Here is a 24662-nt window from a genome sequence, read left to right on the forward strand (position 1 = left end):
TAAGACTGACATTATAAAGCTTATATTGGTGTTTAGAAATGCTCAAAGAACAATATTAAATATGAAAATACTTACTAGCTATCAAATTGTTATCCTAACGCACTAGAGTGAATAAATAAAATATTTCAGACTCAATTTCAGCAACCCCTTTTCAAAACAGCACTCAGTATAGTACTAAAAACTGGTTATTTAACCATTAATAATTAACATTTAGTGTAAAAGTTCAACATGAAAATCTGCAATTAAAGTTTTCACTGTTTAATGATTTCCAATTAACAGTTTTCTCTTTGATACAGCATCATGAAATGAAATATTGGAGCAAAGCAAAAATAAAACTATATTTTTTTCAATTTTAGATTCTTGAATTGCATGCAAAAAGGTAGATACTGTGTACTTTGAATCAAGAATGTTGCATTCAGTAAGAGTCCTCAAGACAGTTTGTAAAATAAACAAGATACATACTGACCACTGTAAAACATAAAATTTCAATGTTGCTCATAACTATAAAAAAAAGCAGCACAAATACAGATTTGGTCAGTCTGGAAGTTGTATAAATATACATATTATTGTAGATTTCTATGCACATGTTGGACATAATCTACCGAGAACTTTTCTTGTGCAGATCACCATAGAAATGATTGTGAGTTTCCAAACACCTCCGCTACTGATGTGGGATGCACAGGAAAAGTTTTCCATAATTGTGCCCAATACCTTCACTTTTCCATGGCTTGACCGCTCCTTGGCAGGTAAATTTTTTTTTAGCCTTGCTGAGAAAATGCAGGTGTACTCTGGATGGCATTTTATTTTCCTTTTCCATTTTTTGAAGATTTCTGAATCTGAAGTTTCAATTCCTTGATCATCTTTTCTAACTTTTGTCTCGCTTCTCGTTCCTGTCTCAGTTCATCTTGGAGCTCTTGTCTATCGGCCTCTGCGTGATCCAGCCTCTGCCTCAGTTCTGCTAACTGCAAGTTTGAAAAGTAAAGACAAGTTAGAACAGCTGGTATATCATACACTTGTTTCTTAATCCTGGTGAGATAGGCAGACATTTCATTCTGTTCCAAAATGGAGCATCTGTCAGTGATCATGCCATAAAAAATAGCAGACTGGAACATAAATATGTGCAAATATATACAAAAAAAAAATTTACACATTTAAAATACTTCCTACATTTTCTCTTTCCACTTTGCTATTGCAACATTTTTAGTGAAAATATTCTTACTTCTTTGACATAGATGTTTCTAAAATGCCAGAAAAACCAAACCACACCCAAATATTTGGAAAGAACGGAAATAGCTTTCTCTGAGTTAGTAAACTGTAAATAATGTAGGAAAAATCAAAATTTCCTACTTTTAAATTTTAATACTTCCAGTGTACATCATAAATGTAGCCCACAACCAAGAGTTTTTTAGCTTGCCACATACTTATGAAATCTGTTTTTCTCTTCTGAATCAGGTAGCAAATAAAGAGTTTATTTAGTCTCACGTGAGTAGTGACTGAGTTAGTATATACGTTTTTATTTATTTATCAAATTTAGAGATTACCTATCTCACTCTCAGAGCTCTGTAGGGAAGTGAAAGATATATGACATTCTTCTCTACACATTATAGTGTAGGCATGAGAAAAGTAAGGCATATTTTAGTGTTAAATAAGGAAACTGTTTTTAAAGATAAATAAGGCTGCAATCCATAGGCTTGAATGCATGGAGCACCAATGTATTAGCAGCTCTTCAGACACCTGAGGGCAGAACTAGCAAGAGTGTATATTTTTATATTTTATCAGCAATCCAGCATTACATGTAGTGGTGGGTTCCAACTGGTGTTACCACCGGTTCTCTTCGAGCACGCGCTTTGCTTTACATGATTGTGATTTTTAACCATTTTTGTCAATTTCTGGCAAAAAAACTGCCCATTGGGGAAGCTGAATTTGGCTTAATGATCACATGATTATTTTCATGATTGTGGGTATTTGATTTGCTACTGTAAAATCTAACATAAGATTGGGTCATTCACTTTATGACCACAATGACCTACAATAGAAATTTTGGTTCCAACTGTAATCCTAAATTGAGGAGTACTTGTTTCAAAGAAAGATGGCCCAAACGAAACTTAATTTTGCTGCTCACCTGAGCTGCGTATTCTGCTTCTTTGTCCTTTTCCAAGCTGGAATCGCAGGTACATTTTTGTTTTATTACCTGCTCCAGCTTCTTCTCTAAATCTCTTTGTTCAACATAAAACTCTTGCATTCTTTGAGCATGCTCAGTCTGCAAAGATTCAAGTTCTTTTTGTAAATTTTGTTGTTCTTCTGTCAGCTCCTTCATGGCTTTGGAACTACTTAACATTTCAACTTCCTATGAAGAAATGACAATTATATAGAGAGTTTTCAAAACACAAATTGCAAAAAAAAATATGCTTCAAATTTCATAGTTTAAGTTTCTATTTCATTTGAAATAGGACTTGGTATGGATACACATCTTGTGCTTTTTTCTTTCAGAAATGTAACTCACTGTGGTTAAGCATGTACTCATGTGTGTGTACACTTACTATAGATACTCTATCAATACATGCACACACATATATTACACATACAGACACACACACACACACACACACACACCAATTAATTTACCAGTACTGTATTTCTACTTCAACATTCTCCATTAACACATTCCCAGATATTTTGGGGGAAAATATTTCAAATAGTTATTTGAGGTAAAAAAAATGTGTGAGATGTTGAGAAATTTTTCCCTCGCAGCTTTAAATTTTATACTATAAAGGATTTTCTCCCATATTCAATTAAAATGCTAATCACGAATGTACGCTTACAACAATCTGAAATTGCCCTAATTTTATTTCTATTAGCTATCTTCTAGCACCAAAGGGAAGTCTCATGACTTCCTAGATACTCTTTTTCCAGATAGCTAGTGCAAAGTAATTTTCACCATAGGAACCTTAGGGAACATAGTTAACCCCTGCTCATTATCCAGTGGAGAAGTAATAGATGCCAATGTAATGTGAGATGTTATTAAGAATTTCAATCTTCAAAGAGGGTGTGTGTGATTCGTTTCTAAGCAAAGAACTGAATCAAAGGGACATTCCTCTTCAAAGCACTGATGAGAGCAGTCATCCCATTTTTAGCCAGATGTTAAAAGGGGGTTCTCTGCATACACTCCAGAGTGGGAAAGTCCCATCAATGCAAGGAGAATGGCTGAATGGGTCAGTCTATTGCAGCAAAGCATTAAGCGGGAGAACAACTTATTATCAAACTTATGTTTGATAATAGCTGAAGTCCAACTTTCAGGTTAGCATTTTTAGGTGAAAATAAGTCTTTAATACAACTAAATGTTAAATGAAATACAGGGAAGGGTTTGGGTTTTTTTAACCCTGTCATTTTCATAATTATAAACTTTCATCTTAATATGGAATGGATAGAAAAAAAAGGAAGACACTGTTTGGGAGGCAGATAAAATAAAATGAAATTCACATATACCATTTGAAGATGCTGCTTCTTTTGCAAAATTGTATGCAGCCTTTCTTGCTGTTTAATATACGTTTTCATTACTTCTTCCATCATTTTCCCTTTATCATCATCAGATCCAGTACCATTGGAAAGAGCCTGAGATGAGGATTGTGCATCACTACTTATTTCCATTTCATCTTCTGTAGTCTCCCTGGAACTGACCTGTTCTGTTTTCCTTCTGTTTGCAGGTTTAATGGGTATGGGATGATCTACTGAATCAAAAAAATCAGGAAGGCAATGTTTGTTGATTTTCTACAAAAACTATAATTCTATTAATATTATTATGAAATGGTTTCATTTTTTACTCACCGATACTAGCACAAATTCCAGATCTAGGCTTTAAGTCACCCTTCTCTTGTCCTTCAAGAGCGATGTCCTGATAAAAGATGCTTTTTTTGCGTTTGCTACCATTCTGCTGTTTCAGCGACTGCCCGGGAAATGATTTATATACCTCTGATATCTTTTCAACCGTTTTTGTGGTTTCTTTACATTGAGGCATTGAAGTACTAAGAGATACATTGGGAGCAACCACTTTATCACACATGTAAAAGAAATAGCTGGAAACAAAATTGAAAAATATTAGAATTTACATTAATTAAATCATACTGAATCAAGCACAATGTAGCCAACAATGGAAACAAACAAACAAGCAAACAAAAAATTACTCTCTAATCCCTAGCCTGCTACACAGCAGTTGTAGATAATCATTATTTTGTGTCACATAGGAACCATCAAATCAATTACAAAGTAAAAGAAAATATATTGTCATCAGTATACTCAAATATCTATTGGCAAAATGAATGAAATAGTCGATTTTAATTTTCAGGGGTATTTTAACACTCACAATTTTATTAGCTTCCAAATGCATTTTAATGTATTTGTTTTATAACCGTGTAGCCGGCTCAAAGATTCTGGGCAGATCAAAGAGCAGGTGGCATTTTTGGCCAAAAGGGCTTTTGCAGAACTCCATGTCGCTATTAATGGTTTCATTTACATTTCCCAGTTCCATAGGAACATTTCTAACTATTGTTTGTTCAACTGTCTGTATGATTTTAATCCCAATTATATAATTGAGTTGTATACCACTCAGAGCAGGCAGATTGAATCAGACTATAAGCAGCCTATAAATAAATACGTAAAAGCACAGAAAGGTTTTAAAATATATGATACTCAAAACTGTAAAGGCCTAGAGCAGTGATGGCTAACCTTTTCTGGACTGAGTGCCCAAAGCGCGTGCATGTGTGCGAATGCATGCATGTGCGCCTAAACCTCCAAAATGCAATGCATGTGCGGCCCCTGCGCATGCACATGTGTCCCCCTCGCACACACCCCACCCTCCCGCATTTGCGCATGCGGCCCCCCGCAGATGCAAGGCAGAGACCTGAAGACCGGGAGGCGCACATGCATGCGCAGTGGGGCTGAATTGGGATGATGGCTCATGTGCCCTCAGAGACGGCACTGCATGCCACCTCTGGCACACGTGCCATAGGTTCGCCATCACGGGCCTAGAGGAAGAGAAATGTCTTAATCTCTTTCCAAAAAGCTAACAAAGAAGGGCAGGCATCCTAAAGACAGCCTTCTTTCAGACCCTCATCTCCAACTTCCTAAGGAAAGGACATCAGAAGCATGCCTTTCAAAATAAGAAGACAAAGTCTGTCCTGAAGAAGATGGCAACCCAAGTCATAAAGGCTTTCTAGGTCATTACCAATACTCTGAATTATATTGAGAAACCTCCTGTGAGCTGGTGCAGCAGGAGGGGCACTGCACAGATTGTAGGTTACAAACAGTATTCAGAGGGAGCTCCAAGTAGAGCACAGCACATAATCGAAATATTAAGTAATGAGGACTCCTCACTTCCACCAGAGCATCCTGTGCCAAAAACAATCATATCTGATGCAGGAGCCAAAGCTAAGCAAGGTCTTCCATCTGTTTTGCTCATACAGGAGCCTAACTGCAAATGAACCTGTAGATCAGACCATCTGCTTCTAACAAAGTGCAATTCCAGGAAAAGCCAATTGTGTAGCTGCTGTGGAGTTAGCATGTTTTTCAGATAAGCAGCCACTGTATCGTTGGATTTAATTTGACCATATTTGTTCCAACCTGACCCTCAAAATCTCCAGCCACCAGGTCAGGATTTTTGCTGCAAGTCCTACTCAACCTTGGATGGCAATGTATGATGATGGCATCATCACCTTACAGACAATATTTTATCTTAAATTGTTAGATGATCTCACTCAGCTGTTTCATATAGATACTAATGAAAACATCTTCCTGGGTTCTGTTACTGAACATGCTGTTGCTGCTTTAATATTTAATGCAAAGTTTCTACTGCTTTCTTAAAAGTAAAACCTCATTCAAAACAAGCAGAACTTCTGGCATTTCGTGAACATGTTGGTGAAATTAGCTGAGGAACAGTTCAAATGACACTTTAACTGCTACATCAGCAATGTCAATCAGCACAGTAGAGTTTGAAACGGTTTCAATAAGTTGCATAGCAATTTAACTCTTCACGTGATTAAAATATAGCTCCATTTGATTCTGACAATGATAAGCCACCGTGCTCTATACTTCTATAGCACTTCTAAAGTAGCCAGCAATTTTTTTTATTCTTAAAACAATCTTGAACTTTGATCTTTGAAGGAGGTCTCAAAAATGAAGCAATTTAGGATTCAATGTATTATGCAGTTAATTTCCAGGAAAAAATGGGAGGTGTTTAGCTCAGATTCGCAGAAATCTGTAAATCAGATTAAATGCATAATTTCAAAGACCAGTAGATTAGAGACCTTGAGGATATTGTATATACAAATGGAAGTTCCAGGAGCCACCATATTTTTTATCTGGAATAAAACAATTTGGTACTTCTGGTGCTAATAAAGTAGATGTCCCAGATATTAAGCAGCATCAGAGAATGGGAAACGCTAAAAGTTTTCTAGGTGCCTCCAAGGGAAAGTTTAAGGTTTTGAATGGAACTAGTTCTTAGCGAATATACTGGTAACAGTTATTTCAAAGAATGGAATTAAGAAAAAAAAATGTCCTGTGCAAAAGTTATATCTATTACATAATGCTTTGCTCTACATTATTTATGTAGATCCAACAGTATGTAAAAAGCATATTCTCCATACAAACCCAAAAAGTGTAATTAAATTATATAAAACATCAATTTAACTCAGGTAAACCATGAAATTATTTATTAAATAGCTTATGAAATAATTAAAATATGATTCTCTGATCATTTTTATTAACAGAAGAATGTTACCTGGGATGGATAAATGAATGTGGCTGATCTGTAGAATCTGTTTCTTGCTTTATAACTGGATACCACTGCTGAAATTCTACATTATAATGGGAATCTGCCTAAGGAGGGAAAAATATTTACATTTGTTATATACCATTCTAGCTTTAAAGCAAATAGCAATTGCATTTTTAATCAATTTTGTTACAGAAAAAAAAATCACAAATATAAACAGCATCATTTCCATTTTCCCTATTCAAATACACTGTAAATTAAGCCATAAGCAGCTTTTGTAAAGATTGTAAATGAATGCCATATGTTTCCTTCTCAGTCAAAAGAAATTGTGCAGTATTTTGATAATTTAACATCAATTAATAATTGATCAATAAAATGGTTAATTAATATAAATTTTTATTTAGTATTGCCTATTTAAGAAATGGAATTGTGACTGTCAGGCAATTCACTCAACTCCTGAGATCAACATGAGACAATAAAAGCACACTAGCTGAGCGACCAATCCAACAATAGGTAAAATTGACTGTATATGGAAAGCATTACTTATTGCCTGCTTTTTGTTTTTAATGCATTCAGTTTTTATAGTTTTAATATAGTTTTTTTTGTTGAGTTTTTTATAAGATGGGCAGCTGCTTTAAATAAATAAGATAATTAATATATCTAGGATATATTCTAGATTGATTGTTCATTCATTCCTATCTTTTCAAACAGATCTTTTTAAAAATCAGTGTTTTCTTGCAGCCTTGCAAATTGTTTTTATTTTTATGCTTTTAGATAATTGGCTTTTATGCTAAAAGGAAATCATCTACATTTCAAAACTGAAGGAGAGAAAACAGGTTTTTGTAGGACTACCAGAGAAGCCTATCAAACCTGTTAAGAGAAAGCAGATTGTTTCATCTCTTTCTCAAGCCCCTTGTTTATATCATTATGCCATTACTTCTGCCACCTAAGGCAACCAGATAAACTTTTGAAGACAGCTCTGTTCTAGCTGATATAGACAAATTGGTTTCATTTCACATTCCTGTTTATCATATTATTGTTATTGTGGTTGGTCACAGTCAGCCAGAAATTTAGACTGAATTTGGCATATCGAATCCTTCCCAGGTACCTGGGATAGGCAAATGTTATTATTATTTTGGTTTCTGGCAGTCAACTAAATGTTCAGGCTGGATTTGGCACTTTTCTCCACTTATCAAATCCTTCCAAGGAACTTGGATAGGCAGATGTGGATGTTTGATGGTGTTAAAGGTATTGTCATAGGATGTAAGCTATTCTGAGCAAAGATACCTTTTGCAATTGACTGACAGTGATTTTGTCAATGTTGATTATGTTAAGTGGTGCACTCAAGGTGCCTATTACTATTGATGCTACCTTTGCTTTCTTTTGTCACAGTTGTCTATTTCTATTTGTAGGTTTTCTTTCTATTTATTATCATCATTATCAAATTTCACTTTGAAACAGCCTGATTAAAAGTAGTAAATAAAATTCAAAATAATAATTAAAAATGAAGCCTAACAATAAAGTTAATTACTATAACTAGACTTTAATTTTATAAGTTCTAATTTAATGAATACTTTTATTTGGGTCCAAAGAAGCTTTTGCACATGAATAAAATGTTCCCATGAATAGAAAGGAGCAAAGAAATATGCCTTCATTTGTTCTGTTACATGCATGCTACTACAAAGAGCAGCAACTTCCCAATTTTTGCAGGCAATTGACTTCTAGTATTTCTAATCTTTCTCCTGACTTTATTTTTTTTAAAAAAATCTTTATTATATAATTTAAAAGAATATATATTTTGAATGGCTCTGATTCTCTCATTCATGCTTTTTCAACAATTCTTCAGAATTAGGACTATTTCATACTCGTAGAAGGGTATCCCTCCCCACATCATAGCCCAGTTAGTTTTTCCTTTTCTGTTCAAAATGTGAAGATTCCCCTGTACTCTGCATTTTAATACTTGTTACTTTGCTGTTCACAAATCAGAAGTGTTAGAAGCACTGCTGAAGCAGCAAAGTGTTTCTGCACTTTCTGTTAATGCATATATAATAGGAACAATTGAAGGTTTTTATTTTTAAAAAAACCTTGGGTATTTTGCATTCTATTTCTAAATCCACTTTAATTTTGGGAGCCAGAGCTACAGTTCTGCAGTTAGACTAAAAGAAGGAATATATGAAACTATTTTGAATTCTTATGACATTTGTTTTTACAAAGGAGACCAAGTAAATTAACTTAAAAAAAGTGTTTGAAATTATGGCAGAAATATATGTCTTTTCTTAGTCCATGAGTGCATGTGTAAGTATGTATACAATGGCTCTAGGCCCAAGGACAGGCAGGTGGTGGGGCCCATGCTCACCCTGCCACTGAGGCCTCAATTCCCTCCACGTAGTCCTCATTTAATGACAGTAATAGGGACCAGAATTTCCCTGGCTAAGCAGTGCAGTTGTAAAGTATAGCATCACATGACTGTATCACATAGTGATAGCAATCCCAGCAGTTTCTGTTGCCAAAAAAAGGGGCTGTGGATCATTAAGTGACTGAGATTTGCAACTTCCTACCAAGTTCTAACAAGCAACGTCAATGGGGAAGCGGCAAGAAGTAGCAAGCCCCTATCACAAACTTTTCCTTAGGTAACTTAAAAGCAGGCCAGACAGCTGACACCTACTATGGAGTGTAAGGAGACGGGATGGACATTGTGGAACGAGTGCAGCAGGGAGGTGAGCATTAAATGCGTGCAATGGGTGTGCACAGGTGGGCACTGTGGTGTTAGTGCAGGAGAGGTGCTGCAGTGTGAGCGGGTTCTGCAGTGTGGCCCAAGGACAGGCAGGTGGTGGGACCCACGCTCACCCTGCCACTGAGTGTTCCTCAGGACAAAAAACATCTGCAGAGGCAACTGACAGGAGTGATTTGCAACCCTTCGTGCCAGCTTGCTGCCTGCCTTTCCTGTGAGAGGCTGTAGGGAAGGTTGCAAATGGCAATCACATGTCTGAGGAATGATGAAGTCATCCTAAATGTGAGCCAGTTGCCAAATGCCTGCTACAACTTAGAGGACCCTTGTCATAAATCTTTGTTTAGCACCCTAACTTTGAAGGGCCACAGAATGAATGGTCATTAAGCAAGGACTATCTGTATTTTTAATGTGCACAAGCAATTGGCTTATAATGACCCTAAGAAGGAATTCAGATCAAAACTAGAGATCATCCCTTTTCCCTAAAAATAATTTTTTAGATCTGTATTATTAAAGCTCCAAAGGGTTCATATGTATTTATTCATACATATACATATACATATACATATACATATACATATACTATATGTATATGTATATATATGTTTTCTTTTCTTTTCGTAGGTCTTTATGTGTATTTCTCTTTAGCCAGGTTCTTCCTACGTAAACCAAGATTTTTATGCAGCCCTAGTTCAGTGAAATCCCAATCCACTAGTTTCTAGGCTTTTTTTCTCCAGCAGCCAGCAAGCTTCCTACTGCCCATTGTCCATAGTCTAGGCAGCTCGCTGTTGCCCAGACTAAGTCCCCTTAGTCTCCCAATGGGCAGCAGGGAGTTTGCTGGCTGCTGGAGAAAAAAAGCCTAGAAACTAGTGGATTGGGATTTCACTGAACTAGGGCTGCATAAAAATCTTGGTTTACGTAGGAAGAACCTGGCTAAAGAGAAATACAGACAGACAGACAGACAGACATATATACACACATTCAGCACAATAGCTTGAAAATACACTGCAGATCATATATCAAAACAGATGAGGTCATTTATAAGACTTAGGATGTAAGGCCTTTAATTTATTCAGTATTTTTATTAGTATACATTATTATGAAAGGTAATTACTTTAGACAAATATAGTACTGCAGCTGAATGCAAAACAAGTCAATTGGCTACATCATTAATGAGTAAATAAATCATGTTAAGTTTACAAATGTAATTTCAGCTTCCATAAGCTGAGCTGTATCCTATTTACATAGTTAACCAAATAATCTCTTAAAAACTGATCTGTACTACAAGACTAATTTAAAACATGATATTATTGCCAGTCATCATATCAAGACTGGATTTGCTCCTGTATGTATAGCCTTAAATGAACCCTACTTCTCTCTGTTTCAGTTATTTTATTTTTACTTTACCCTTCCAATGTGTAGGCAAACAAGAAACAAACTAGTTTTTCTTTTCATGGATGAATTTCGTCCTATAATTGGGAAATCTATGCTACTGAAAATGGAAGCAAATTTTCTGGAGCAAACTTTCCTTGTCAAAAACTTTAATATTCTAGGTGAAAAAGCTAAGGCAAGATCTTGGCATTTTCCAGCTATGAATTTTCAGTCTCTTTCCTGATTATGAAGAAAAATATAGATGATTCTCCTACATCTTTGGCATATGCCAGAAAAATTTTGAATTGTTCAGGGATCAGGAATATAAAATGGCTAGATTTACAAACATGCTTCACCTGATTAATCCATGTTATAAATGCACACAATCCTTTAAATAGTGACTAATTAGACAGCAGGATTCACAACTTTCTAAGGTTAAAATTATCCCATGTTGTGTGAATGCAGCCATTAGGTCTTTGACTGGTATAGTTAAATATGCTGTGTTCATACAACCTATAAAGCACAAACCCAATGCTCATTAAGAAAATTTGAATGACATGTTTTCATCATAATATTAAGCTATAATAGCTTGATTTGTTCATGTAGATGATAAAAAGAAAAATGATTGGCTAAGCATTTTACATGTATTTGACCAAACAGATGCTCTTCATGAAAGACCTAAGAAATGCCCCTAACTATCTTTAAAGAATCTTTGACAACTATTGTGATTTGTCTCAGGATCAATTGTGTTGTTTTGTTTTTTGTCATTCAAAAAATATGTTTAACTGTTGCCCAGAATTTAGGCTTTCGCAGTACTTTAGCCCAGAATTTAGGCTTTAGCAATACTAATAACTGCGGTGGGGGTTCCTTGGAGTCATTGCTGACTCCTGGCAACTGCCTGAACAAGATCCTGTTGCTTTCTTGGCAAGATTTCAGAAGTGATTTGCACTTCCTAAGCCTTCCTAAGGCTCACAGGAAGAGACTAGCGCAAGGTCACTTAGCTGGCTGTGTGCCTAAAGTCGGATTAGAACTCATGGTCTTCTGTACCGCTTATAGAAATAGCACTGAGATTTATATACTGCTTCACAGAGCTTTACAGCCTTTTCTAAGCCATTTACAGAGTCAGCATATGGTCCCCAACCATCTGGGTAATTTTACCAACCTCAGAAGAATGGAAGGCCGAGTCAATCTTTAGCCTGTGAGAATCAAACTGCTGCCAGTTGGCAAAATTAACCTGCAATACTGCATTCTAACCACTTCACCACCATGGTTCATGGTAATTAGTTGTTCCTTGTTTCTAAGAAATTCCACATTAAGCAGATATTTATCACATATTTCCTTGTGCATTTCAAGAGACTTCTCAACAGTAGAATATAGTGGCAGGTTGTATATTTTAGTTAGAAGGTCTACAATCTCAGCTTTAAGCCACTTAAGTGGAGGCTATCAAGGCCTGGTGATTTGTTTATGGTCAGTAAGTCCTAGCAATTATAAAATATATATATTTAAATGGCAAACTATTTCTGTATTACTGCAAAGAAAATCATATGTAGGTAGCTCAACAATTAGGCCTGAAGATAAAATGGTCAAGACAAAGTTGAAAAGAATGGACCAATATCAGAAGAAGAGTTCCTCAAAGTGCATATAATTGGAACATGGAATATGAAAGCAAGGAAGCAAAATAAATAAATAAATCTGAAACTGTCAAGGTGAAATAAAGCATGCTAATTGGAAGATTTATAAATAAGTGGTATATTAGATAGACTGAATGGGCCACTTTAAAATCAGATAGTTGTATGTTATCTATGTTGTCAGACCATACAAAAAATGGAAATGTCTCTAGGATTTTTAAAAATGTGCTTGGCTTTACCTAAATAACTGACAGGATTATATCTATTATGGTAGAATTAGTGAATATCAATGTTACACAAGTATTTGAACTTGTAACTGCAGTGGTGGAAGACACTAAGAAATTATATGAGAAATTGCAAAAGATACTAAATGCAACTTCAAGAAAAGACATACTGCTAGTAATGGATGAATGGAATATAATATAGAAGAAATGGAGAAACCTGAAATTACAGGAAGGTTTGGACTGGATATCTTAATTAAAGCATATAAAACTATACATGAAAATAACAAATTAAGAGAATTAAGAAATATTTCAAAACAGAAAACAGAGAGCCAAGGATGGACATTACCTGCAGGTCTATTAAATGTTTTCAGTGAATATATAAGAATGGCAGGATTGGAAGAAATTACAGGCTAAAAACTGGAGGTCAAAACATACCCAGAAATCATCACTTTGTAGCTTGATGTTAGAAAAGCTCATTATGTAAGTAAACCAGAAAGTATAATGTTAAATATTAAATGGTAATGTCAACCAGTGTGCTTAATGAACTTACAATTGACAACCAAGAAGTGAGTAATAGGGGAGGGGGGAATTGGACAGAGAGGCTTAATAAATTATAGGACTAGACTGTCTGTTTAAGAAATAGAAAAGGAATTAACTGTAGGAAGGGACACAATTACAAACATAAATAAACTATGAAGACTAAAGATTTTCTACAACAAAACCATTGTAGTAAAACATTGATCTTTCTGGTATCACAATAGTGAAAGCAATGGTCTCGCCAGTAAAAATGTACAGCTGTGAAAGCTGGGAATTGAAACCAAGATAAAGATAGATGCCTTTGAATTATGCCTCTGGAGATGCTTATTAATAATAACATGGATCACAAGAAAAATAAATTAGCCAATCCTGGATCAAATGGATTGCTCCTTTAAGGCAGTGTCAGTCAGCAAAAACTCACTCTAAACATGGAGTTGGATGATGGAGTACCAAAACAATTTAGCAACACAGAGAGAAATAAGAGAGAACTAAAAAAAATAGACAGACAGAATCAAAATGATTACAGGATTGGCCATAAAAGAGCTATGTCATACTACAGCAGACAGATCAAAATGGTTATTATCTAACTACACAATTATCAGAAGTCAAACCAGACTTGATGGAACCTATCTAATCAATGGTATTCTTCCATTCCGGATACCATTTAGCCATGGGTCTAAATAACTACAGCATTTGAAAATCTCCTCCATATTTTTTTTAAGTAAAAACCCTTGCTCCAAACACTCCTGAATGTCCTTTTTTCATACTGCTGCACATGCAGACTGAGTTGCATCTTTACTTTTATCAATGCACAATTCGTGACTATTTTAGACATTCGGGGGTTTTATACCTGAAGCAAAATCACTTAAGACATTTTTACAACAAAATTCTATCCCCTGTCATAGTCATACATCAGAAATAACTATCCAAGTACAGTATTTGAAACATATTACTTTCCCAGTATTGGCTATCATATTTTGTGGTCATAATTTAATTTTTTCAAAAATATAAAGAAACAACTTTATAAAGTATACACTTACCTTAGACTGGGGGATTTTTTGAGTTTTCGTGCTAAATTTTTCTTTCATTTGTTCTAAGAGTTGCTTCACATTTCTTTCTTCAGACGTTCCTAAATATTTTTGGTTAATGTGAAGATAACAGTGCCACTTTGCTGACTCAAAGCCCCAGTGACAAGTCCTCTTGTCTGGAGATCGATGGGAATGCATCACAAAGGTTTGGGGTGAAAACATCCCATAGCATTCTGAACACTGGATACATGGGGAATCTGGCTGAAGATAAAATTGTGGAGCAAACAAACCTTGACACTTGCCCAAGCATTCATGTTCTACTTCAAAGGCACTTCCAGTCTCCTTTAGTTGGGCCAGTGAACTTTTAGCATGAAGCAGGCTGCCATTTTGAGGAAAAGTGCGAGGGCGCAACAATGCATTGCATAATCTTTGAGCATCGGTCAAAGTGATAAGTCCACAAGAAGGGGCATTAAAGGGTAGAATCCCCAAAACTTTTAAGATGTGAAGCTGATCAGAACTGCATCTAGAACAATAGATGTAAAGTTCATCACACACTGTGTTAATTTGCTGTAGAGAATAGTCTCTGAGGACAGAATTCAAAACTTGAGGCAAACAAAGTCTTTTTTCTCCTCCAACTTTAAAACAAGATATAGACTCCCCTTCCAATAAAGTCTGAGTCAACTCTGTAGAACTATCTGAAGGAACAAGCAATGGGCCAGGAAGGATCTGAGGTGATGGAAGAGGTACAAAAACAGATGACATGTTTTCTTGTGAATGTCGAGCAGAAAATGCTGCTGGTCCACCAAGTGAACTCTGACTGCTTAAATGGAACTGTGCCAATGTATGTTTCAAACCAGGATTTAAGTTCAAAGGCTCTGTTGCTGCAGCAATATTTGGCTTGGCATCTTCTTCTCTGTCATCTATAGGATTTTCTTCACATTCATCCAAATGTTCCTTCTTAATGACTGGCAACTTATTTACCATTGTGTGTATTTTATCCTTTACATGGATTTCTGTCATGACTTTTTTTGATGGAGGGCTGCCATCTTCTTGAGCAACAGTCCCTTTTGATGGATGTCCGAGGATGATTTTTTTCTGTGGAGTTTCCATAGCTAAATTTGAAATAGGTAAAATTGAAATTTTAACAAAGGTAGCTAATTCACATCTCAGTTTCCAGTTAGCTTAGTTGCAAAAAACTAATATGGCTTTTTTGAGGTAAATATAAAGAATTACATGAAATTTCTGATATTTAATACAGTATTCTTTCAAAATGACAATATAAAATGTACAACTCAATATCAGACCAAAATAGTTGGCTCAGACCTTTAGATCACTTTGTTTTAAAATGATCCAATGATATAATCCAACATAAAACTGTGATTTAACATAAAATCTACTTTTGAAATTTTCTATTTTTATACAAATAAAGGATCATATTTCTTTCCATTTGAACCTGAATCACATAAATGCACCTGTTCTCATATCCAAGCATGCCAATTTCAAATTAGACTGAGAGATTAGATGGAGGTAGTTTTATGCAAAAGAATTCTGATATTCCCAGTATCACAAGCAACACTTTGAGTTTATTGGGCAGAAAAACTGTCCAGCAAGAATGACACTTGTTCTTCTAAAAGAAAGCCAAAGGAATCTGATACCAGAGTCCTGGTTTTAACACTATCTATACGTATCAGACGAGCTGCACATCCATACAGAAATAAAGGCCACTGTAAATTCCAGTGTTCCAACCACAATACTTAATCAGGACAAGTAAGTTTGAGACATCAGCAAAATTAACTTCTAGAGCCAGTATTTTACATATATTTATCCATTAAAGGAATATGAACAAAGGGAAGAAAAACAAGAAATTTATAGGAATAGGTTAAAATCTAAAAGCTCCAAATATAATAGGATGCATCCTAAATGGATATATTACTATATTGGGCCCAGAGATTAAAGCATATTAAATATTTGCACACCAACGATTCCAGAGTGAATATAATTTATATTTTAAAATGCTGGATTAAAAAATAAAGATTTTAGACATGTCTCTAGAACTATTTAATTAACATACTCTAATGTATCCTCTTAGAATCCAAACAATTTCTCTTGCAAAAAAAAAATCCATGATCAATCTTGTAAAGCACAAATCAGCCAAAATAATAATAATAATAATAATAATAAAAATAGAATAGCAGCAAAGAGCAAAATGTGTTTTAACTCTCCCCCGCCCCCCATGATAATCCTCTCCCTGTACATGCTATTTTCTCTCCTGGACATTGGGGGGGGGGTGCCTTATTTCTCCTTTCTACTCTCATACTTCCTATTACATTTATTCATCTATGCAAGCTCAAAAAGGACAGCTGCATCCATAAATTCCAATGACCTCCAGTTCTTGTAAATGTGTCATTTAAAATATAATTTAGGCAATTTGATTGCACTATAACCTTATCATCTTTTCCTGTTTTTAGAGGGAAATATTTCCCTTTACCTCTACATAAAGATACTAACATGATGATAATAATAATGATCCTTCCACTTATTTTGAAAGAAAGGAGAATACAAGAAAAGCTTTTGCTAAATTTTCTCCTTCTCCAATGAGATATTTTACACTTTCATAAAGCCCTCAATTACTAGTGCTTGATTTCATAAATACATACATGGTGCCACATTTCCTCAATTTTCTTTTAAAAAACATCTTTCCTACAGATCTTTAATTTTGCTGCAAAGCTGTAGACTTCCTCTGACTAGAAGCCCATTCCTATAGTTCCCCATTTTCATCTGGAACTTATTCTAAGTTCAGAAAGCACCAAAGACTCCACAATTTATCCCTCAGCTACATTTATTGCCTTCTACACTTACATACACAATTAGAAAATATATTAAAATGTTTTACACAAATTATTTCTAAGTACTGTTTTCTAGGGATCTGGAGAAGAGACTTCAATCTTTTAAGAGTAATGATGGTGGCAACACTCCAACCACACTCATACTTAAAATTAATTTCTATACTGCACATTCTACCAGAAATCTTTGGAATAAAAAAATTCAAAACACTAAAATCATTAGTATATTTTAAAAACACTAAAACTACAGTCAAATGCTAAAATAACTACTCTATATTTAGAGCAACTTTGAAATCAACATAAAACTAAAGTTAGATGAGCCGCCTATTATGGAAACTTCTGTTGTATACCAGTTGTTGTGCAAAAACAAAACAAACCCCCTCACTATTGTTTTACATAAAGCAACTCAAGCATAATGAGTTTTAAACAATGCAGATTGTATTACAAAACATGACCAGCCAATATTCTTTGTTTTCTATTATTCAGCATATTTCTCAAAACCTACCTCCTCAGCACTAGAGAATCACTCTCTCCCATCAACTAATGTAAAAAGAAATGTAAATCATCTTCTATGACTGTGTATGTATATTCAACATACTTTGTCTAAATTTCAAACGCATGCTACAATATATTTTACTCCTAAACTGAATCATCCTAGTTTCCTATTTACTAGTTATATTCTCATCCTCACTCAATGAAAAAAAAAACCTGCATTATTTTCCCATAAAAGCAGCAAAGCCCTCAAGACTAAAAAAAAATGTCTCCCTTTATTAATTGCCACACAAGTTCCCATGTCACACCAATTTCACACGAAATCTTTCTGAAACTAAGGCGTTCAAATAATTCATTGCTTATATTGTGCAACCATAGCAAACCACCTCTTTCTCCATATTTATACAATAACCTTAAGAAAGCTATCTGAAAGCTCGGCGTGGCAGTTAGCCGAACCTATATCCTCCTGACAGCAGTTATTTTCAAAGAAAACAAGAGTTAGAAAATGGCAGGCAAAGCTTCCCCGAAAGGCTGACTTAACCGCTTTAAGTCTGCAGAGAACTACCACAACTGATCGGTTGAGGTACTTCTTTAAAGCTTTGCCGTTTACACCCTTTGCCCAAAAGAACAAAAGTTGGGCCCGATCCACTGAAAAAACAAACAAACAACAACAAAAAAACAAACCCTATACTCCGCCTGGAATCCTTGCAGCCGGCAGACACGCCAAAAAGAGGAGCAAAACTTCCCCCAAGCAGACATTCCGTTCACCTGAATAAGATTACCTGAAGCTGGAAAACGCAACCCCCTCCCCCGAGGGCTTCCTCTGTGTGTGTGGGTGGCCGTCGCTCCTCTCTTAACACCCCCCTCCCCAAAATATAATAACCTGCCCGCCCCCTGAGAAAAAGCGAGGAAACTCCTTCTTTGTCCCTGACCCAATTCTTTGGGTCCAGGACTTTTTGCTCTCCCGCAAATATCACTTGCTGAAGCTAAGCAGCTTCAAAGCCTCCCCTCCTCCTCCTCCTCCAGAAAGCCTCCCCCCCCCGCCCCAGCCTTCCTGTCTTTTAGCCCGGGCGAGAGGCTGGCTGCGTTCGCGGGCGGAATTCCCCCTCCTTTGCCCTGCCTTCAACTCTCCTCCTTCCCCCTTTCTTCAGCCAGACGGGCTGGCTCGTCTGCTGCTCCAGACGCTCCTCCTTCCTCCTCCTCCCCCGCGGGGGTGAGGAAGGTGAAGTCTAGCAGTGGAGGCGGGGAGGGCGACGGCGACGCCGCCGCGCGGGGCTTGGGAGAGACTGAAAGGGGCTGCTGCCCCCCCCCACTCACCCCCCTCTGTCTGTCCCCCCCACACTCACCCCCAGGACGATGAGGGGGGGGCTTTCCCGCTCCTCCTGCCCCCCCTCCCACAGGAAGCTTTATTCCGCCCCGCAGTCCTGCTTCTCACCCCACAGGCGGCGCCCCCCCCAAACCTACTCCCTGATCCTCCCTCCGCTCCTGCTTCCAAGCGCCCCCCCCCACCCCACCCTGGCGATCTAGCCCCCCCACCCCCACACCCGGCCTTCCCTAACTCCGAGCTCTCTCTCCCCGCCGAACGGCTGGATTACAACTCCCATCCTCCACCCTCCCCCACACCCGCTCCGGGGAGCACCGGCGTCGTGGCGCAGCTCAGGTGGAGAAGAGGGGGAGGGGGGTGAAAAAACGAGTCCTGACTCTGAGGCGGCGGCGTTTCTTCCCCCCCCCCCGTAACTCCCTCCCACCCACCCACCCCAGGTCGGAGGTGGGGGGGGATGGGTGCTCGCCCCTCATCTCTCTCCTCCCCCCCCTTTCCCCGCCGTTCCATTACCTCAGTGTAACCTACACGCCGCGCGAGCGCTGCCCTCCGCCCCCCCGCCTGCTCTTCTTTCCCCCCCGACTGGCCCTGCTCCCCCCCGCGGGGGGGGGGAGACGTCCTCTCCTTACCGCACATCCCAGCGGGCGCCCCGGTTCTTCCCAAGAGTGGAAGAGAAGCGGCTGCCGCCGCCAACGTACCGCCCACCCGTGACCTCACTGCAGAGACAGGAGGAGGAAGAGGGTGGAAAAGCCGCCGTGACGGAGGAGGCGGCGGTGGTGGTGGCGGCGGCGCACGGGCAGGAATCCGCCCGGCTCGCGCGTCCCGCCAAGCCCCGCCCCTGTCTGGGCCAGGCGGCGCCGGCGCTGCGCTGCGGCGCGTGTGTGTCTGCCAAGAGACGTCATCCTGCTTCCCCCGCCTTGGGCTGGCGGGGAGGGGGGGGGAATGGTGGAGGCGAGCGAGGGAACCCCCGTCTGCGGCGCCGTTGAAATGCCGCTCGGCTGGAATCGATCCAAGCGTGGGTCAAACCAAGATCACGGGTGGGGGGGGATGGGAGGGGGAAAAAAAGAGGTCGTTAGATTTCCCTAACCCCGTTCAGGTGCAGTCAGTGCCTGAGGCCACGTGACTCCCCGGCGTCTCTCCCGCCCTGGCATGGTACGATCCTGAGCCGACCTTGGTTGACCTCGAAAACCTGAGCCGGCTCTGTGGGAGAGGAGACCATCAGGAAATCCCAAGCCAGGGAAGTGGTGGTGGTGATGGGGGGGGGGGGAGGGGGAAATACTATAAAGCAACCACTTCCCTATCGCTGCAAGCAAAGTATATAGGGACATAGGCTAGCCATGAAGCCCTCCGGATCTAAGGTGGCTGGGAGATTTTTATCTTTCCCCTGCCTCGACCCTCCATCTCGCCCTCCCCAGAATGTCTCCTCCAAACCACATAGCGTGTTTTATGAGTAGGCAGCGTCTCTTGCCTGGGGTCGTTTCAGAAGAGCAAGCCGCAGGGCGAGGGTGCCGCAGAGGTTTTGCACGATGCTCCATTCGGGGTGCGGGTGTGAAAACTGAGTTCACGATAAAAGGATGCCTTTGGCGGAGGAGTTCGGGGGGGGGGGGGCGCAGACTGATCTTACGTGGTATTTAAGGACCAGACAGAGAAACTAGCCGCCTCCGGATTCTCCGAGATTTTAGATCCCAGCATTTCCGAATCTTGATCTGAAGCCAGAATCAGGGCATCTTGACTTAGTGGGTTTGGTGATTCCAGCAATGGGCGTCTAAATGCTAATTCCTGGCTAAGGATTCTGGGAGTTGCAGTTCTGGCACATCTGGAGTTCCACCTGATTGGCAAAAGCTAAACCAGACTCTCTGCTGCCATTTCGAAAACGAAGGGTTCGTGCAATTAATTGCTTAAGGCAGAAAATCCAAATGATGCCTCCCCCTCCCACTTCCATTACCCGAAAGTATCAAGACTTGCCTCTGGATTGCGTTGTGACTCTGATGTCACTCGATGGGGAATTTATATCATCTCGTGATAAACTCTCTTGATGTGTTTGGTTTTAGGTTGTCTGGTCAAAACCCCCATTATTATTATTATTATTATTATTATTATTATTATTATTATTATTATTATTATTATTTTAATGTAGCTTGCAATCACCGTTGAACCCAGAGTTTATAAACCTTAGCCTGGGATTCTGGGAAGTGAAATCCACATAGTTTAAAGTAGCTGAGATTTAGAAACCATGCTTTAACATCTACATATATTCTGACTGTAAAGTTGGAGCTTACAAGTAACAAGTCCCCCCCCCTCATTTTACAGTAATGCTTTCCATCACAGCTGTTAGAATCAGTTTATTTGGCAATACTTTTTTTTAATATGGGGAGGAGTCATTGTTAACCAGTTTTCTCTCCTTTAAAGATACTTCCTGTATATTTCTCAAACATCTGTGTAGCCTCTAATCAGAATTAAATATATGATCCAGTTATAGGTGCACGTAAACCAGGAATTTCAGGATGTGCACAATAAGTGTGTGTGGTTTCAAGACATTTTTGACTTTCAGTGACTACCTGGACTATTCAGTTTTCTTGGAAAACTATTTTTAGAAGTGGTTTGTCCTTACATTCTTTTTGGACTGAGAGTGACTGGCCCAAAGTTACCCTGCTACCTTCATGCCTAAAACAGTCTCAATTACTAAGGCAGGATGATTAAAACAATATGCAGTGCATCCTAAGCAAAAATATCAAATCTTTGATTTAAGGATCAAGTCCTCTAAGGGTGAAAACAAAGGGAAGAGAGAGGCAACATATTTGAATTTGAAAAAATACATCTGCAATGAATTCAATGATGTCTGCGTTTACAAGACTCACTGAAAAAGAAATGACTATACTGTGCCGGAATAACACTACTGGTACAAACAAGTTGTTAAAGACATTTTAAAGTCATCCTAAAATAGAAACAATTGTGATCAATCACAATTTGTAGAGTCATGATTTGCTGAGTAAAACATGAGTTTTTGGGTAGCAGATAGCACAAAGAAACATTGACATTGGGTGTATAATTTTTATATAAATATATATATATATATAGTATTTATATGTTTATAATGTATGTTTAATATTACAAATATATATATGTACAATAGTAATGTTAAGTGTACAATAGTAATTTAATTATAATTTATATATATATATATATAGAGAGAGAGAGAGAGAGAGAGAGAGAGAGAGAGAGAGAGAGAGAGAGAGAATCATGTGTATGGTCTCATTCTTTATGAACAGAAAGCAAGCTGAATGGAAAGAGGAAGAAAGTGATGAAAGCTCTAAAAATTCCAGTTGTACTAATAAGGGGCATGTTAAAATAGTAATATGCAAACTAAGTCATTCAAGAAAAGGAGACGTAATGCTCTGCTAGCTACCTCTGTTTCGATTGGCGCTGATGATAGATTTTTCAGTTCAAAAAGCCACTGCTTGCAAAGTTGAATTCCCATGCAAACTATTTGCTCAGCCATAAAACACTGCTTTCAAATCACAATGGATAGGCTCATGTATCACATATACTACACTCAAAGCAAACAGACAATATGATGGAATATTAGGGCTAATAAATTTGTATTATGGATAACATGCTATGGGAACCCAAATTAGAAGTGTAGTTGTCAACTGGATTGATCTAACAGGAGATTCAGATCATTTAGTAAGAGGTCAGAAAACTGCCTAAGAAACAATAAAAAATGAATTCAAATAGGAATGGGAAAGAGAAATACAGAGTATTTCTTGCAAAGTAACTTGCAAGCAGCACCTGAATAAATCTGGTTGTATTTGAGGATTATCTGTAAACCAGCCAGACCCAAATGTGTTTTTATCAGTAGCCCTCAAATACAACCATTGGTTTAGTGAGCCTTTGGGGAAAAAATGAGTTCTGACCATTTTTCGCACTTATGACCATTGCAGCATTCCCATGGTCATTAGCATTAGCATTACATCCTCCTGTAGTATATCGTATATCAGGCAATAAGGGTTCTCTAGCATTATCTCTTTAGCGTGAGTGTCTTCCTATGCAGTCTTTCCATGCAATGTGTCCTATCCCCATGGTCACATGATCAAAATTCAGATGCTTAGGAACTGGCTCATATTTATGACTGTTACAGTGTCCCGGGGTCATGTGATCACCCTTTGCAACTTTCTGACAAGCGAAGTCAATGAGGAAGCCAGATTCATTTAACAACCATGTTACTAACTTGGCAACTGCATCAAGAAAATTTGTAAAATGGGGCAAAGCTCACTTAACATCTGTTTCACTTAGCACTGGAAATTTTGGGCTCATTTGCAGTTGTGATTCGAGAACCATCGTTATTAGGTTCTAATTTATTATTTTTTTTAAATCCAACTTCCTCTCTTAAGAGCCTTGGGTGGTGAGCTCAATTTAAGAAATTTAAACTGGGAACGAGCAAAGGAAAATGGATGGTGGAAGCCATGTAATTTATATAATCAGAACGCCAAATCCACAACTTCCATTATGGTCCACAAGATTGCTAGCAAAGTTGTAAAGCTCTGAGTTCTCATACAAGATAAAATAAATGTAACAAGTTCTTTTAAGGAGCTTTCTATGTGGCAGTGTGAAAATTCCACAGTGCAATTTTAAAATCTCTTTATAGCTCACCTTTCACATTTTTTTTATGTGGTTTCTGATAGGTGATGTCTCTCTCACCCACACATGAACGGAAAAGCGAGACAACTGATCTGCATTTTTAATACACAAGTGAAAATTGCTCTCCCGAATTGCTTCACGTTGAAAGGAAGGTGTTGACTAGGGTTGTACAAAAAATTAAAAATAACCTTCCTGTCAAACTGGTTAACACACACACCAAGCCTGTTTTTCAAACTGCTAAAATGGATTCAGAATTTTATCACAGTTTTATGAATTAATTTTTCATGCCCATTGTAAACATCTGTCATGCAAAAGAAGATGATTTCCTACATTAACCGAGTACATAATTAAAACATGAGGGCAGGAAAAAAGTGCCTTCTAAAAATTCCATAATTATGAAAATTGGTTTGATTTAAAAAAGAATAGTTAGCAACTGCTCAAGAACCATTTCTGATTTTATTTATTCAGTATTTATAACCAATGATCCTTCATCAGTTCCTAGCAGATGGGTGTTGAACAGATTCTAATGCTCAAATATATTGTTAATCCTCACCTAACAGATAATCCCTCAGATGAAATTTTTACTGAATGTGTCTTTAAAGCAATTTCTGAACATTGTGCTTCCAAAACCTATGAACAGAAAGGCCTATGAATATAGAAATTGGACGTCTTGCCAAGTGAAATTCTTAGTATCCATTTGCTATCCTCTCTCTGTTTCCTGGCAAATTTTTAACTAAAACCAGACCTTATTATTAAGAAAAGTTATTCTAAATTTTACGTATTGTTAACAGTATGGTTACCAAGAATTAGCATCATGTGTTTGCAAATGATTGTTACAGCAACCATACAAAACAATTTTCATCTCGCTACTATTAATACCTTACCAGATGTAAAGGTAGGTATATATTGTAGAGATTAGAAGGAATGGCCTTAAAGGAGCGCCCTCTCACACACAAACTTTGAAAGAAGAGTTAAATGATTGACAGTTGCGTCTTTAGTGGGAGGCAATGGGTTGTCACACAATTATCATCAGTGCCATGAAATAACGTAGGATCTTACTTGCTGTGTTTTGTAAATTCTCCTCCAAGT

The 24662-nt window shown here is 37.9% G+C and overlaps 1 protein-coding gene across 6 annotated transcripts; it reads right to left on the reverse strand.

Annotated features, from left to right (window-relative positions):
* Nucleotides 1–242: 242 nt before the first annotated feature.
* On the reverse strand, nt 243–19929 carry SKIL (SKI like proto-oncogene). 6 transcript variants are annotated; one of them, XM_060683179.2, is made up of 7 exons: nt 19565–19929; nt 14292–15391; nt 6773–6870; nt 3826–4073; nt 3487–3725; nt 2123–2347; nt 243–962 (listed from the first exon to the last, which is right to left on the reverse strand). In XM_060683179.2, exons 1-7 carry the CDS (start codon nt 19569–19571, stop codon nt 801–803), a joined length of 2079 nt encoding a protein of 692 aa, XP_060539162.2. In that variant the 5' UTR covers nt 19572–19929; the 3' UTR covers nt 243–800. The 6 variants fall into 6 exon arrangements, with proteins under 6 accessions (XP_060539162.2, XP_060539161.2, XP_087728197.1 ...); XM_060683178.2 differs by having other exon boundaries at nt 3487–3728; nt 19565–19925; XM_087872071.1 differs by having other exon boundaries at nt 3487–3728; nt 19634–19772.
* Nucleotides 19930–24662: the final 4733 nt, after the last annotated feature.

Source organism: Pantherophis guttatus, chromosome 6, assembly GCF_059756535.1.
Source record: "Pantherophis guttatus breed Tessera chromosome 6, ASM5975653v1, whole genome shotgun sequence".
In the NCBI taxonomy this organism is placed as follows: domain Eukaryota; kingdom Metazoa; phylum Chordata; class Lepidosauria; order Squamata; family Colubridae; genus Pantherophis; species Pantherophis guttatus.

What these genes read in the sequence shown, in the direction of transcription:
- SKIL (XM_060683178.2), bottom strand. An exon ending in AAAAAATCCCCCAGTCTAAG is followed by an intron (nt 6,871 to 14,291) that starts GTAAGTGTATAC and finishes TTCCCTCCTTAG; the next exon opens with GCAGATTCCCATTATAATGT. An exon ending in AAGCAGAATACGCAGCTCAG is followed by an intron (nt 963 to 2,122) that starts GTGAGCAGCAAA and finishes TCAAACTTGCAG; the next exon opens with TTAGCAGAACTGAGGCAGAG.